This window comes from Chaetura pelagica, unplaced genomic scaffold, assembly GCF_000747805.2.
Source record: "Chaetura pelagica isolate M959 unplaced genomic scaffold, ChaPel_1.0 scaffold2, whole genome shotgun sequence".
Lineage (NCBI taxonomy): Eukaryota > Metazoa > Chordata > Aves > Apodiformes > Apodidae > Chaetura > Chaetura pelagica.
In genome coordinates this window covers 4,690,816-4,707,197 of record NW_009952796.1, presented here as the reverse complement: position 1 = coordinate 4,707,197, position 16,382 = coordinate 4,690,816, and the positions used below count along the sequence as shown (strand labels likewise).

The following is a 16,382-nucleotide window of genomic DNA, read 5'->3' as shown; positions in this document are numbered from 1 at the left end:
GAAGAGCTCCTCAGTCAGCTGTTCTGCTTTGGTCGGACCAGGAGGACAACTGCAGATGAGAACACTGAACTATGATTTTAACAGCCTTGCCTGATCCACTCGTACTGAGTTTTGGATACAATATATATATTCAACCCTTTACATCAGCGTTGCTCCCTAATAGAGCTAATTTTTCTGTATCTTGTTACAGAGTGGTCTGCAAAGGTGGGTGGGGAATTGAGAGAGGCTTTTTTCTAGGGCTTCATCCTCGTGGCATTTCACCACCACCGTTTCAGTGACAGCAGGACCAGCTGCTCAGTGTTCTAGTGTCAATTTTCCAGAGCTTTTACTAAAGTAGACCTGGCTGGCAGGTTGACCCACCCTTTACATAAAACTGCTGTTCTTACGGAAACTGCTTGTATGCAGTTTTCTGCATATTTTGTGCAAGTCTGGAAACTTACTCTAAAAGTTACCTTTTTATGTAAGTAGGATTATCATTTATTTTCTATATTTTTGATTTGGTGTGTAATAAGCTGCAGGACATTGGCTTATTATGACACACTTGCATTCACCTTTTAACCTAATAAAGGGACAGAAGTAGAACTCAGTCAAATCTTTAATATCTGTGTGTGGATATTTAATACAATATTTTAAGGTTTGATATACTTCTTGCATATCTTACTAGTGCCTGAATAGAATATGTTATGCTAACAGAAGACCCAGCGCCCAAAAAAGTGTTAAATATTAGGTTTATTTTGAACAGTCTGGAGGCAATTCCTCTTTTCTGTCATGTAACCCCAAGATGTTACATTATGCTTTAAAGGCAGGGATGTTAACTTTTCCTCATGACACTTGTCTGCCTAGAGGCAGGTGTTCAGCATTTTTGCCTTTACCATATTGATTAGGATAAAAAACTGTTTTTGAATGTCCTAATCTTCTTGCCTTCTCTCTGTTCTGGTATAACTAGGGGTGACATTATTTAGGTGTTACGATAAAAGTCAGCAACACTTCCTCAAATTCCAGTACTGGTTGGAGGAGGAAAAAAAAAGTGCAATTGAATTTTCCTGTTTACGGGTCTTTACAATACCCCAATGGTATTATATCTGATACATTGAATATCAAGCCCTGAAAAGAGAGCCCTGTGAGTTATGGCAATACCTCTGAATGCAGCATTCTGGATACCAGACAAGAGGTGACCATTAAATAAAAAAATTTAAAAAATAATCCTTTGAACTCTGCAGAAGGATGGAGCAAAGCATTAGTCTATGGCTGCAAATAAACCTGAGCCTGGTCCATAGCTGTGTTCCCTGCCATTGGGCCCTGGCTGGCTCAGGTCTCTTGCTGACCGTTGGAGAAGCTGTAGCACCAGGCAGCTGTGTAAGGCAAGCAGCTCACCTTGGCAAGGGACAGGCCTGGGGCTCTGCCACCTCCTCCTGCACCTCCTGGGCTAGTGCAAGCACTGCAGTGAGGTGTCCCCTTCCAGTCTGGCTGCTCCCAGAGGGAGGTTTCAGTCATTAATGCTGGCTGGGGTGGGCCAGGAGGAGACGCCATCACAAAGCTTGGCCTTGGGGAAGGGAATAGCCTGTACTTGGAGAACCCCAAATGTTCATCATCATCTGTGTCATTAGCCACTACGCAAACGCTTCCACTTGAATTGCAAACGCCTTGTTTCAGCTGCTTATCTTAACTCCTCCCCAGCTTGTACATGTCTGTATTAACTCGTTATATGAAATGTCAACTTAGAAGTATTTTTTGTTAAATACACAAGTAGAGCTTTGTATTTAACTAATTGTGACAATGTCTGTAGAGTGTGGAATACCATTTTTAAAGTTGCTTCAATTTTTCATGTTTTTTTCCTGTGAACTGTCTTTCCCTCAAAGGACTACTGGTCCCCACAGCACAAGCTCCTGTATTGTTTTATGCTTTAGTGATGTTCTGTCTTGTCTTTCATCTTAAATCTAAAGCTTAATACTTGTACTGTAAGAATGTAACACCTCAAGTTTAATGGCTGCTTGTACTCTGGCAGTAAAGCTGTAATGGCCTTGCAGTAGGGTTTTTTTATTATTGCTATTTGTTTTCCTTTTATTTTTTTCATGTTTCCCTCCCTAAGGCTTACATTTGTACAGAGCACTTCTTAAAAACCATTAGTGTCCAGCCACAAGTGAGTGGCCTCTTATGCTAAATACTACATTTTCACCCTTGTACTAACACATTCAGGGACTTCCTTGAACTCCAGCAAGCGTGGGGTGTGTTATTAAAGCTATCCAGTGTTCTGTGTATGCAAACTGAGTTAAAGCAATGCACATTAATATGGTTTGCATATACCAACTCCACTTAATAGAATTTATTTTTTTTAAAACGTTAAGTGAAAAAGGCTGTAAAAATACAAGCCAACAGCTAAGGAGGTTGAATCGGTCTTAAATATAGAGCAAGATGAAAACTTGGCTCTGAAACCTTGCTTCATGCTGAAATCAATTAAGGAATTTCTCAGTTTCTAGAATCCTGGAGTGTTCACCTGTATTTCCAAAGTACACAGCTTCATCAGGGCTTCCAGCTGTGTACTGGCCTTCAGCTGAGGAGAGCTTTATCCCAATTGTCCTCACTTCATGAAGCAAATCTGTAACAGGCAGGAGGGTAACCCAGTCATTAATCTTGCAGCAGCACTTACTCAGCCTTAATTCAGTTCCTGAACTTGGACACAGCTGTAGCATTCTCTGGGTATATTACTGAATGGACATCCTTTCTGAACAAAAAATGGCACTGAAACAAAGTCTTCAGAGTTTAGCAAAAGGAATTTTGCCTTTTATTACGACTTTCCTTTGAATACAGTGTCATTTGTGCTTCTGAATCTCTGACCAGACATCTTTTCTTTAAAAAAAAACCAAAACCAAACAAAACCACACCTCCCAGTCCTCATGTAAACCCCTTGCCTACAGAAACTGCAGCATAATGATGTGATGGAGAAGGCAGGTAGGATAGCATTTTACTTTAAAATTATTTCCACAGGAAATGATTTGATTTACATTTTTCATGAAATTAGTTCATTCACCAACTGGTTACAGAGGCTACATTTAATTAAAACTAGCCACACAGGTACTTCCTTTCTATTGCACGTTTAGAGTAGGTTCAAGTCCATCACAAAAAGTTTTTTGCAGCCCAAGAGGATGGATGAGTTTAAGGTGATCATAAATGCACAAAAGATGTCTGTAGCAATCGGATAAAAATTAATCCTGCAAAAGCTGAAATATACTGAAATGAGAGGAATGGCTTCAGAGAGCCATCTCCTAAAATCCTGACTGCAGGAAGTGCGCTAGAGTCCATTCCAGTGAGCTGCTGAGCAGAGGCTGCAGTCAGGGTTTCTGCGCTGGAGGCTGTGTGTAGTCCTTGGAGTCTGCCGGAGGAGGGCCTGCAGGGAAGTCTCTAGGTCCTGATGGAGGCAAGTCTCTGTTAGGAGAAGGTGTATAGTCTCTTGAACCAGGCGGGGGTAGCCGTGGGCCTGGGGGATAATCTCTTGGGCCAGGAGGACCTAGGGGTCGGAAAGGAGGGTGCCCACGTGCATAGCCTCTTGGATCGGGAGGAGGGGGCAGTGGGCCGGGAGGCAGATCTCTCATTCCTAAGGGTGGGCCAGGTAAGAAATCCCTTGCAGCTGGAGGTGGCAGGGGAGCACCACGAACTAGAAGAAAACACAGGAGTTAAATGACAACTTGCTTTAACCTAAACAGTGAAGGCTCCTGACTCATTCCTTATTCATTTTTTGGAGCAGCTTTGGGGTGGATCACTGTCACATGCAGACTTCACAGGGCATGAATTACATTCTAATGACTTTTGGTTGCTGGTTTCTATTTGAGACTCAGCAAGGAAAGATGCCTCAGTACTATGGAGACTTGAGAAAAGCCACCTGTTCAAGCTTAGTGAAAGTAGGACAACCAGGCCCCATGAGGCTTGGGGAAGCTGTGCCGCTAATGGATGGCACATCTCAGTTCTGCAGGAGGCTTCTAAGAAGCACAGTGGGTAAAGTTTCAGCACACGGCAACGCAACTGTACCTAAGGGCATAGGAAGAAGTCGAGGCCCAAAGTGCCCACGGAGAGGAGCTGGAGGTGGTCCATAGTGAAGTGGTGGCGGAGGTGGAGGTCCCATCACTGGAGAGGTCATGATAGGCGTCCCAGGGAATGAAGGCGTGCCTTTGGGACTAGCATTAGCCTATGCAGGATTAGGTTATACTTCAATGTGTTGCTCAGTGCATCAGAGAAGTATCAACACTGCTAAACACTCCAACCACTCACCCAAAGGCCAAGCGGTGGAAAAAGGAGGGGGGGAGAAACCAAACAACAAAAACCCAAACAACACACCCCAAAACACATTAACCAAGTAGAAAATAGGGAAAGTTACTGCACCGTCATTGTGCCTTCACCCAGAACACTGCTTGCACTACCTGGGAGTGAGTGCTTAATGTACCTTTTGAGATTACAAGTTTTCTTTAGCTAAAGCTGTGCTAAAGGAAAGTTCAATCCCTTTTGAAGTGTTCTGGGTAGCCAAGCCTTTGGTAAAGGGCCAGGCATTTGGAATTGCATAGGGAATTGTGCTTAAATACCACAGGTAAGTCAGTTTCTTAGGATTATTGCTGTAGTCACTCCAAAGTATTTGCCTGCAGTCCTTAACAAGAAAGATCTAATTTCCTCAACTCCATAAAAACCAGACAGCAACTGTACATCGTTAGAGAAACCTTCTGAGACAGAGGTATAACCCCTTGGTTAGTTTTGCAGAGCATTTTGTTACCCAGCAGTTCAGAACACCAAGCCTGTTACTCCTCTCCATCAAAGCAGCATAACACCATATTCAGCCTCTGATACTCACTGTAGCTGACTCAAGAGATGAGGGTGAATCAGTAGCTACACAGGGGGCTTCAGGCTCTTTGGGAGAGGGTTGCTTTAATTTTTTTGGACAGCAAATAATGACAGTGATAGGATGTAGACAAGACAGAACATGATACAGTTAAAGAAGCAGCAGGAAGTACAGTGAATCATGTATCAGAAACAGTTCCTGAAGGTTAGGATTTATTCAACTTACCACTCCATCCACTGCTGTGGAAGGGGAGGAGGTTCTTGGCCCACTATTGGTCAGGGACACTACAGCAGGTCCAAGATCTGTAAAGAGCACCATGAATGCATACCTTACCATGCTTGGGGGAAGGAACATGATTTGTAAATTACACTTCTGAATGAAAGAATAATTAAGTTGTAGTTGGTTGCAGGCTACACAACTTACCAGGAACAGACATCCTTCCAGGTAGCTCTGGTGGCCTTCGTGGAGCTGGTGGGCCATCTACCACTGCACCTTAAGGGAAACAAGAACCCCAGAGACTCTCATCAACACATGCCTGAGGTTGTTCTGTTTGTTTGTTTATAAATACAAACACTCACCTGCATATTAATAAAGCAGGTATCAATATTTAATACCATAGCTAGAACCAAGATCAGAGATGAGCTTTCTTGTGTTTGTAGCACAATTGTGTTTGTAGTAGAAGTATCACAGAAGGGAAGCTTTGCTGCTTACCAAATTCACCTCTTGAGCCTTCCCTTCGAGGAGCAGAAAGGGGCCGAGCAGGAACCTCTATCATCTGTGTGGGTGATGGATTTCCTCCACTCACAGGTGATGGGCCAAAAGAGCCATCTCTGCTTAAGGGCCCTATACCAAGGAAGAAAAGCCACTCAATTTACTTTTCTTTGGTTTAGCACAGCCTTATTTTTTTAAGACATACTGATTCTTAAGACCAAAGTTTTCAAAGCAGCTGCCTTTACCTCGTCGCGGTGGGATTTGGTGACTGGGTCTGCCTGGAGTTGGCTTTACAATCAATGGTCTTTGAAGCATCACGATTTTTTGGTTTACTTCCATTAATCTAATTTAAAAAAATAAAGGATTTTTCATTATTTAAATAATGCCTGCAAGTTGTGTTTGTTATAATGAAACAAGGCCAACTGCATAGTAAAATGTTACAGCTTTCACCAGGAAATCTTGTTTTAACCACCAATACAGTTTATCAGTAGTTTAAAATCAATAACTGAAGTATGTGCTGCAAATTCTAACACCTTGAAGCTCCTCTCCCAAGTAACACGCAGCATATGCAGAGAGCAATAAACATGGATTACTTACTTTTGTCTCAGGTTCGCTGCTTCTCTTTTTTCTTCAGCCAGAGCTCTCTCAGCAGAGCGGGCAATAAGCTATTAGGGAAAATTTTGCCAACTGCATTAACTGCACCAACCTCAAGCCAAGCACAAACTGTTTGCACCAGAAAAATAAGAACATTCTTACCCAATTGTCATGTGCCTTTTTCTCGTGAGCAGCAATCTGAGAATTAAAGAAGCACTTCAGTTTACTTTGTCCAACTACTAGTACTTCCAATCTCACTACAGAGCATTGCAATGATGCAGTAAAAGGTAATGCAATAACCAGCAAGCAGTAAGTTTACCTGGTTTTTGTAAGATCTCTCTGTTTTTTGCAATTCTTCTTCCATATCTTGGATTCTTTGCCTATACAAAATGAAAAGGGAAGGAGAGAGGTTTAAATGAATTTTCTACAACTGAAACAAAGGGAAACAACAGTCTTCAGAAACTGAAGTTACTTGTAAACTTTCACTTCCTCAATGGCCAGCACAGCTTTTTCATCTGCAGCAGACAATTTCTGCTCCTTCTCCTGACGCTCATACTCCTCCTGAGTTAGTTTTCTGCATAGAAAAGAAAAAAAAAAGCACCATGTATTCTACCATTCTACATCTACTAGAACCCAAATTCAAGGTGTTCCCCAGTAATATCAGAATCTACAATATGCATGAGAATAGAGACAGAGAATGGAGAGGTTTTGTTTTGTGTTTTTTTTTAAGGGACAGAAATACTGACTTTTGTAAGTATACAAGACCTTTGTATATAAAACCTCAAAACTTTAGGATGCAGAGCTGACTGGAAAGTTCTGTCAACATCTAATGATTTGTCAGAACCTAACATAGCAGACTGTTCAGCTCTGCAGATCTTGTAGTTTACTTACCAAAACTACCAAGTGTAATCCAGATTTACAAAGGTATAAACAAGGCAATGTGCAGAACTCCCATCTAACCAAGTGAAAATAATTGAATGTGTAGTGAAAAAGGGGAAGTTTAGAGCCCAGGTAACAAACACATTCAATAGTCATCAACTATGATGAAAGAAGCTTTTTTCCCCAAGTATTCTCAGTATCAATTTATTACATGACCAATTTCCACAGTCTTCTTATAACTTCATGGTTCATTATTTTCTTCATTTTTGACATTCTTCTGCAAATATTTAAGAGGTCCATAATGTGTTCCCACATTACACAAAACTGGAACCATTAAACTAATAGTAAGATATTATTGCTAATGGATTATGTTGAACTGGCTATTTCCTTGGCTACATGTAGAAACAGTTCTGAAAAAAATGTTGCAGGAAGTCCTTCAGTCAAATAAAAAAAAACCCAACAGGCAGTGTAACTGCCTAAAAATTTTAGAAGGAATAGAAATCTTTCAGAGGTCAAGAGGAAGTCTTCCTTACAAGTTGGGCAATCCATCACTTCTCCATTATGAGTTTACTACACCTGGGTCCTCATGTTATGAGGTCAGACAGTTTCTCTACTGCTGTAGAGCCTCAACTCCTCACCTTGCTCCAACCCTGCGTCTTCCTTGACATACATGCTTGAACCATAGAACTTCCAATTGCTTCTCCACCACAATTTCAGCTTTCCTACAGAATTTAGCTGAGAATGTCCCTGAATCCTATCTTAAATTTTCCCCACAAAACTGAGATGTTATCACAGACATTTCAGTAAGTAAATAAATGAGGAATGAGCAAGTTACACAACTAGTTCTGCACTGCTAGCAATTAATTTATCTCAATTGCCACCATTAACTTGGCCTTAAATTTAGCCCTTTGAGAATGCAAGCTCACAAAGCAAAAATACTAAGTTCCTACACTATGAGAATTATACTCACTAAAATGAGCTCAGAGTAACCAAAACAAATCTTAATAGCTGCTATATTCTCCTTGACATTTCAGAAATGTGATGGAGCAACCACAGAACTTAAAGATCAAGTCACCCATCTCCCCTCTCTAAAAGTTGTTTGTTATTCGTTAGGTTTTTTAATAGCAGAAGGAAATATTGTGTGTGCAAACTGATAATCTTTTTAGAATCTCTGGACAAGGGGAAAAAGTAAAAAAGGGGTACTAGTTTCAACTGTACTGAAACAGTAGTCACCACCAAACACATCTTCAAGTTATTTGATCCTTATGAGCAAAGAGCATTTGGGTACTGCCCACAAAATAATATGCTATGTGTGGAAGGCTTACTTCTGGAGTGCCATCTCCTTCTGCTGGTAAAGCTCACCAAGAATCTCCACTTTCTGCTGTAGTGTTTTGCATTCATTTTCCAGCCGAGCCTTGGCTGACTCAAGTGAACAGGAGTCATGTTCTAGTTTTTTTATTTGCTCTGTTGGAGAAGCAAAGGTAGGTGAGGAAGTTCGATGAAGTTGCAATAAAAACCATTGTGCCACTTCAATGCTGTTTTTCTTTTTTAACCACAAACAGCACTTCTTCCTAAGCAATTCTTCTGCTAAGCCTACCTTCCAGCTCATGTCTTGCTGTTACTTCATCGCTCAGTTTGGACTGCAGAAGATTTCTGTCTTCTTCAACTATGGATAACATAGTTTTTACCTGAAAGAGGAGCAGAAAGTTTATGATCTTAGGCACAGCAGCAACATGGCTGCATTTATTAAGATATCTTGTGCAGCATACCCTTGAAACATCCATCATCTGCTTAATCTGAGTCTTCATCTTCTCACTTTCATTATCTAGAAAAGAAACATACATTTATTTTCCTTGTTTATTAACAAAATTTCCCTGGACTCTACAGGTACCCTACACTTCAATTTAGGATAGGTCTCCTCACATGGTCAAAAAAAAAAAAAAAAGGGAGGGGGAGGGTGCTGAGGAAGAAAGCACAATAGCAATTCCCTGAGCAGCACAACAGAACTATTATATTTATTCCAAAAGACATTCATTCCTTCTTGTCACTTCTTCTAACCACCACTCTAATATAAACATGAATGCAGTATCTGTCACTGGACATAGTATCTGAGAATCAAAAAGTGGCCATTTCTGCATATAATACTGCATGGTTATGGAGGGGTGGGGGAACCCACAATGAAAACCAAAACCACATGTGCAACATTAAGAGTGACAAATTGCTTGAGTAGTTTTGAAAACATCTACTTTGGTGTTTAAGATTTAAAAGACCTGACTACCTAAACTAGTTATCTATAGGAACTAAGCACAATACTCATTTAAAAAAATCATATTGAAAATAAAGGTAGCACAAAACAAAAGATGAGATTCTCACTTTTCAGAATGTTCATAGTTACTGACCTCTATAGGCAATCTTTAAAACTGTGTCCTTGTACTTACAATATATCGAAAAGGTAATCTAAAAGAAATTACCAGCTTTTTCAATGGTTTCTCCCTTCAGTTAGGAGACACTACGTGCTTGAGGACTAAAGCTTGCAGCCTCTTAACCTACAGGCAGCTACATGCATGGAGTCCCCTTGTTGCCTATATGACACGAACATACCACTGCACGTGCTTCAGCCACTGGGGGCATCAGCCAGCCGGTAAGGTTACTGTACCTGGCAACTCTCCATTTGCCAGATCGTCTCCTGTGCTCCATTCACACGCCTCACCATCCTTCCTGGCCTCAGATGATGAATCCATGTCAAGCTGCTTCAGCTGCATAATGCAGTTAGTTAAAACCTAGCAATGAAATCAAAGGGTCACTGAAGGACACTCACTCTGCATTTTGTGAAGTATTTAAAAGTCGATTATGTGTAATAATTTAAGCAAGCTTGTTATAAAGAACTTACTTCAATTTCATTTTCCTTGTAGGCAAGTGCCTCTTCTATGTCCTTCTGAGACCTCTGATACAGTTTGATCTGCTCACTGAGCTCATTGTGCCTCTCACTCCAACCTTCAGCTTCTTTTAGCAGCTGTAGGAAGAACCAAGGCAAGATGACGACTTTTTTTATTTTTAGTACAGGGTACATGTAACAGTCTATTTTACTGCCAGCTCTGGTGATAACTGATCACCCCAGGTCACAAATAAAGTGTAATCTTCAGTTATCACACTAATCACTAGTCCATTGGTAGAGCAGGATATGGGGAATTCTTCTGCTGTTTATTAGGTGATTTCACAAATTTGATGCTTTCTCAGCTAATATCCCTACATCAGAACCAAAATGCTCACACCCTTCAAAATATGAGGTTGCAGTCCAGAGGTAATCAAATCATCTTTCTTTAAGGGCCATCTACTTCATATACAGAGACATTTACAATACTTTGCAAAATTATTCTCATAGCATTGCACAGTTAAAGGCCTTCCGCTTTTAGCTTAGAATCAGAACTGCTATTCAGCAATTCTTTACCATGACTTCTTCGGTCCTGATCAGAAGTAACAATCTCCCAATCAGCACAGGCTTTCTGTTGAACTGCTGCAAAAACTGAATCACTGAAAAAGCCTCCATACAGAAGACATATGGCTCACCTGCACAAAATGTGCAGGCAGACACAAGATTTAAATTTTATCTCAATAACAGGAAATGTGGAATTACACATTAAGAAAACAGACACGCTCAAGAAAACTAGGAACAAAGCCCCAATATTTTGTTCAAGAGAAACCAAGTTGCCTGGCCTGAGCAGAACTTACTTGCTCCTTGCTCTTTTTCAGCCTAGCATTCTCTTCCTGCACATGATGAAGCTCAGATTTCACCTTTTCTTCACTTAGCTTAGCTTCATTAAGCGCCATCTGCACCTACGTATTAAAAAAACAAAGTCAAACTGTAATAGCGCAAGAGCTATGTATTACCTGGTAAAATGGAAAAGAAAAAGGTATATATGCACAAAAAACTTGTGATGTGCCAAGGTAGCATTTTCTATTACATCCTAAATATTCATTTTGCTGGTAAAAGAACCTGTGACTGTTGAGAAGGTGTGAACAATGCTTTACCTCTGACAGCTCTGCACAATGCACACTGATAACTTCTTGAAGCTTCTCCAAGGACTTCTGTGTTTCAGAAATCTGTATAAGAATAAGATGAGCAGTGATTTTTTATTAGCCTGGTACATGCCTTAGTCTGAGTACATGTTTTACCTTTATAACTTGGAAGCCTAAAAGGAAAGTAAAAACTCCAAGAGCTTTCCATTTAAAGCAGCCATTAGACTAGCAGCAACACAGCCCTGCCTTATGAGCATGGCAAGGAATAGAAATGCACAGCATGTTAGAACCAACCTCCCTGTGACCGTGCCTGCTTGTGGCTAAGAAAGTTCCCTGTACACCTGCATAGTCTAGAATGAAAGTAACACATGCTGCTGTCATTAGCAATAACCTTTGATCACAACTTGTTGGAGCTTAACATTACTACAGAAAATCAAGCTTTAAAAAGAAGGGAAAGAAAAAACATAAATACCTCCAGAAAACAAGAATGAGAGGCAGCTTAGAGAATTTCACACTTACTATAGGACTAGATGCTTCCTCCAAGTACAAGAAAACAACTCTTGCCTACCTGAAACCTTTGTCTCAGATTAAGAAACTTCCTGACTCTGCCTAGGAGGTATTAGACTACGCCATTACTTGAATACATCTGTTTGTGTGCAAAAGCACACAACTACACAAGTTCATCAAGATCTTACCCCCAAAAAACCCCAAAACATTCAACAGATTCTCCCCCTTGAGCTTGGGATGAACTTTGAATTTGGTCTCTTTTTGAGGTGATTAATCTTGTTTGCTCTACCTCTATCTGTTTACCCGTCTGGTTGTGACTAGCTTTTAGGGCATACTAAGTAAAGGATATATATAAAAATAAGACATGGGTGTGATTCTTCTTACCTTGTTTTGTTTCTTCTCATTCTTTTTTCTCTCTGTTTGAAGCAATGTGTGCAGGTTTTTTACTTTGTCATCTAGCTGACGATTTGATTCTTCCAGTTCTTTGACGGTGTCCTAAAACAAACATGAAAAGAGTAAAAGACAAACTAAAGCAAGTTATTTTACTGATGTCTTTGCTTTCAGAAGAGAGTAAACTGTTCCTTACCTTCAGCCCTGCAGTTTCATCACAGAGAATGTCTTTTTGTTCTTGGGCCACTTTCACAGATTCCTTTGCTTCCTTAATCTAAACAGAGAAAGAACCAAACAGAACTGAGGAAACTGTCAACATAATATTCAGTAAAAACAGAAAAGTATATTAGCTTTTGCACTGACTGTGTCATTAAATCAGTAACAAAATATTAGGAAGCAAAGGGTGAGAAACTAGAACAATACCTTTTGATCATATTCTGATATCTTTTCTAAGATTTCTGTTTTTTCTTGCAGAAGGTTTTTAATCTTTTCAGCGAGTTGCTTTTCAGTCACTAGGAAGAAATAAAAAAAACTTACAGTAACTGTACTTCATATCCCAGGGGAAGGGAAAAAATATCAGAACCATCATTACTACCACTTTAGGGAAGATTTTTCAAGTAAGGACTAAAGCATCGATCAGGATAGAGTCAATTCCCTGGCACTGAGCCCTTTCCACAGGAGTCTACGTATCTCCAACTTTCATTTAAAGTCTGGATTGAAAAGACAGTAAAGCACTGAACGCTGGCACAAAGCTGGTCACAGAACACACAACAGAGTAAAGTACTGGCTACACACAGATGTGGTATGTTCAAACGAAGAATTGGCAGCAAGGATGTCAGAGAAATTTCAGACTGCTGCTGTGACACTCAGGGAGATGCAACACCTTCCCTAACAACCACCTCTTTCTGCTGTATTGAAACTGAACGGTTGGTCAGCAAGGATAATAGGATGAAAGCTCTGAAAGACCTACAGGGAGCAGCAGACAGCATCAGTAAGCCTCAAGGAACTGCACCACTCTCTAACAGACCTCAAAAGGGCTGTGACTGAGCAACAGTTCTTTAGGCACGCCTTTGTTTCTCAACCTAAACAAGTCACCAAATAACCCTTAGGGTTCAATGAAAATCATTGCTTAAATTATTTTATTGCAAATTAAAGAACATGCAATTGTTCTTTTTCAAGTCCTAAACCACCCCTGTGTTTGAACACCCCAGGCCTCACTGGCCTCATAGCAAATCCTGCAGCACAAACAGGAAGCACTGGTTGTTCCAACTGCATCCCAGAGTGCGACGGCAACTGCTGTTCTTTCCTCCCCTCCCAGGCGAGGGCTCCTGGGCCAGAGGGTCTCCAGCCCATCACACTCTGGGGAGAGGAGAGCCAACAAGTGACTGCCAATGTATAAAATAGTTCTTAGCAGTTTCAGCAGGGCAGGAATCCCTGCATTAGCTTGGTTTCCAGTTTTACTACTGTCATAAGGAGTGGATAACACTTTTTATCTTTGGGACTCAAAATGTAATCTATCTTTTAAAGTATTTTTGTCACTGTTAGTACTCCTCTATTTTGGATAAAGATTTTAATAACAACACAACCTTTATCATGTTTGAAGAATATCTATTTCTTCCTAGCTTTCATAGCTTCTACACATTATCATACAGAAGAATAGTTTTTGGGAAAAAAATAGACCTATGCTCCTCTTTTTTTAGGGTGGGCTGCTAAGTAATGTTTTCCCCCCTGCTAGAACAGTAATTGTTTTGCAGTCCAGAAATCACCTCATAGATCTAAGATGAATTTTTTTTCAGCTCATCAATTCTGCATTAATTTTATAGAAGGAAACTGCAATATAACTACAAAGACACTAGAGAGGAATGACTGACAAGTAGTACAGTTTGTGAGGAAGAAAGAGGCAGAGTTCACATGAAGACAATTTTATATTTTTGGTTTGCATTCAGTTACGAATTTCAGCAATTACCCAATTCTGTTTCTTTTCCATTCAGTACATTTTATATACTTGAAGCTGGAGAAATGCTCTTGTAAAAATCCACGTGCTAGCCACAAGAATATCTATGTATTTAGGTCTATGTTTAGAAGGTCTCTTTGCAGCTGCACAGCAGGCAGTTTCAGGCTGCCCTCAATCCAAAAAGGTAAGAGGATCTAGATACTGGGTTTTTTTGAGAAGCAACAAGCAAACGCAGATCCACTGCTAGTCAAAAAATGAAAAACAAACTGCCTCACTACCATCATACCAATAAACCAATGGATTACATTTATGCCAAACAAGATGGAGCTTTTCCTTGCCCCTTAATTTGAAGGTGCAAGCTGCATTGTTTCTTCTAATAAAAGCATTATCAAAAGTAAAACTGAAATCCTCAGATTCAAGTATCACCTAAGCTTACACCTTAACCATAACCTTAGACTTAGCACTCTCCTTGAAAGACAGTGAAGATGAGTACTTTGAAACAATCAGCACAACTTTTACATGCCTAAGCATCAAGTACACTGAAAAGCACAGAGAAACTTACCTTGATATATTCTACTCTTTACCTAAAGAGGAAAAAAAAAAAATTAGCCATAAAAAGTGTTAAGAGAAAAATGGCATTATTTTCACCACTTATAACCAGATTAAAGAAGCGTACAGAAAACACATCTATTGCTGCCAACTTGAGTGTTGAATAACACTGCAAAGAAGCTTAAGCTGTTTTCTAATAAAAGCTCTAGATTAATGCTCTGTCCTGGAGACTTAGGAAAAGTGTGTTTACTCAGTCAGCAAAAAGACAGCAGTAACTTGCAAAGAAAATAAAGCAATTTTGCATCAAGGAGTCATGAAGTCACAAACACAAAAAACAGGTGCATCTCATTTATGATCCTTTAACGCAATGTATGTTTATATGACAGCTGCTCATTTCAAAATTAACACCATTTCTGAAATTCTTAAAATTTGTTCTATGCTGTTAAAAGTAACATTATTTTGCATTTGAAAGTGACATAGTGTATTCAACATCAAAACTAACCAAGGCAAAAAGTACCAGTATTATTACAGATACTTAGTTTTAATTTATTTTTGTTGAGCAAAAAACATTTCACAGGCTTCCAGAGCACATCATCAGTGAATTGGACAGCTGAAAAATAAAAGGTCCTATTTTATTTTCATCTATCAATTTCCAAGGAGATACACTGGTGTACTTGAGAGCTGGTGATGGTATTTTTCTTGCACAGAAAATAATCCATGTAGGAAAAAGACAGACAAATGTAAAGTGCAGAGCAGAGTGGGGAAGGGGCTCTCCAGAGAGAATGAAGATCAAATGTTTTGGTTTCTAAATGTGGCACCTACAAGCAGCTGGACATTATAAAGGGCGGAGGATTAACTGCTTGTTTTGGAGATAGTCATCAACAGGCTTAAGTACAGGGAAGGCTTCTAATTTCAAAGATATGCTGACCCTTCCCTTGGCCTTCTTGATTTACATCATACTCCCCTATTTTGCTTTTGAAACTGCCCCCTACTAAAAAAATCTTAAATTAATAGCTTAAAGGAAACACGTCTTAGCTTTAAAAAAAATTACAGCCTACTTTAGCTATTAGGCCCAGCATTTAGTTCACATTAATGCTCTAAACAGGAAAAGTCAAAACAACAAAGCCTACATATTGCTGTTGAAACAGTTTAACCATATAGAAGACTGCACAGTATGTGAAATATCAGCAGGCTTGTAAGCATGAAGTATACTCACTGAAAGGCAGGTTCTCCAGAAAATTATAGCAAGAGTGGCAATTCCCACTAAGGCAGTGATAATAATAGGATCCCATGGAAGTCCATGGAAATCTGGCCCAGGACGAATTTCCTCAGGCAGAGTAGCAACCAACTGAAAACCAACAACATTGACAACTATGAATACGTTTACATCGAGTACTCAGGCAAAACAAGCAGCCTGCCAAATTCCTTTCATAAAACCAGAGAACCACCTGGAGCTTTCTTGCCGTTTTTCTATAAATAAAGCTGCAAATGAAGAAAACCACAGGGGCAGCCTGATGCTTGCCTTTCAACCCAAAAGCCTGAGTATCCAGCAGACAGCTGACAGTGACAGTATGCTGGTAAGTAACAGCTGCACCAAAATAAGCGGATACACGCATTTTGTGTCACCCAGCACTAGCAGTTATTTGATCCTTTCCCAAGCAAAAGCTGTAAGGATGGAAAAATAAAGAAAAAGCCTTGAAGCTTTACACCCGGATGTTCGTAACAACCCAGTGCAAACACCTCAGACCTTTTCCCAGCTGTCACCCTGGTCACAGGGTCATATGTCATGACGTGTCTCTGAAGGCCAGAGAGCAGCAGCTGCCTGACAAAGGTGCGAGTACCTGGTACGGCTTGCAGGGCTGATACAGACACGGCGCTCGGAAAACAAACGGCGACGGACGCGCAGACACCTCTGCCTTCCCCCCGGCCGCAACCACCCGCGAAGGAGGGTGCACCCTT

The 16,382-nt window shown here is 40.3% G+C and overlaps 1 protein-coding gene across 1 annotated transcript in view; it reads right to left on the bottom strand.

Moving 5' to 3' along the window:
- Window positions 1-2,797: 2,797 nt before the first annotated feature.
- The window catches only part of MIA3 (melanoma inhibitory activity family, member 3), a 34,004-nt gene continuing 20,419 nt past the window's right edge, over window positions 2,798-16,382 (bottom strand). Inside the window, exons 8-29 of the mRNA XM_009994808.1 lie at window positions 15,640-15,794; window positions 14,437-14,458; window positions 12,344-12,432; window positions 12,117-12,194; window positions 11,915-12,025; window positions 11,036-11,107; window positions 10,736-10,840; window positions 9,897-10,019; window positions 9,663-9,786; window positions 8,776-8,831; window positions 8,604-8,694; window positions 8,332-8,470; window positions 6,600-6,701; window positions 6,447-6,507; window positions 6,290-6,325; window positions 6,131-6,198; window positions 5,779-5,876; window positions 5,534-5,665; window positions 5,246-5,314; window positions 5,048-5,124; window positions 4,024-4,180; window positions 2,798-3,652 (exon numbers count right to left, since the gene is read on the bottom strand). Coding sequence (XP_009993110.1) covers window positions 3,330-3,652; window positions 4,024-4,180; window positions 5,048-5,124; window positions 5,246-5,314; window positions 5,534-5,665; window positions 5,779-5,876; window positions 6,131-6,198; window positions 6,290-6,325; window positions 6,447-6,507; window positions 6,600-6,701; window positions 8,332-8,470; window positions 8,604-8,694; window positions 8,776-8,831; window positions 9,663-9,786; window positions 9,897-10,019; window positions 10,736-10,840; window positions 11,036-11,107; window positions 11,915-12,025; window positions 12,117-12,194; window positions 12,344-12,432; window positions 14,437-14,458; window positions 15,640-15,794 — 2,288 coding nt within the window. The 3' untranslated portion in view covers window positions 2,798-3,329. The remainder of the gene's footprint in view (window positions 3,653-4,023; window positions 4,181-5,047; window positions 5,125-5,245; window positions 5,315-5,533; window positions 5,666-5,778; window positions 5,877-6,130; window positions 6,199-6,289; window positions 6,326-6,446; window positions 6,508-6,599; window positions 6,702-8,331; window positions 8,471-8,603; window positions 8,695-8,775; window positions 8,832-9,662; window positions 9,787-9,896; window positions 10,020-10,735; window positions 10,841-11,035; window positions 11,108-11,914; window positions 12,026-12,116; window positions 12,195-12,343; window positions 12,433-14,436; window positions 14,459-15,639; window positions 15,795-16,382) is intronic.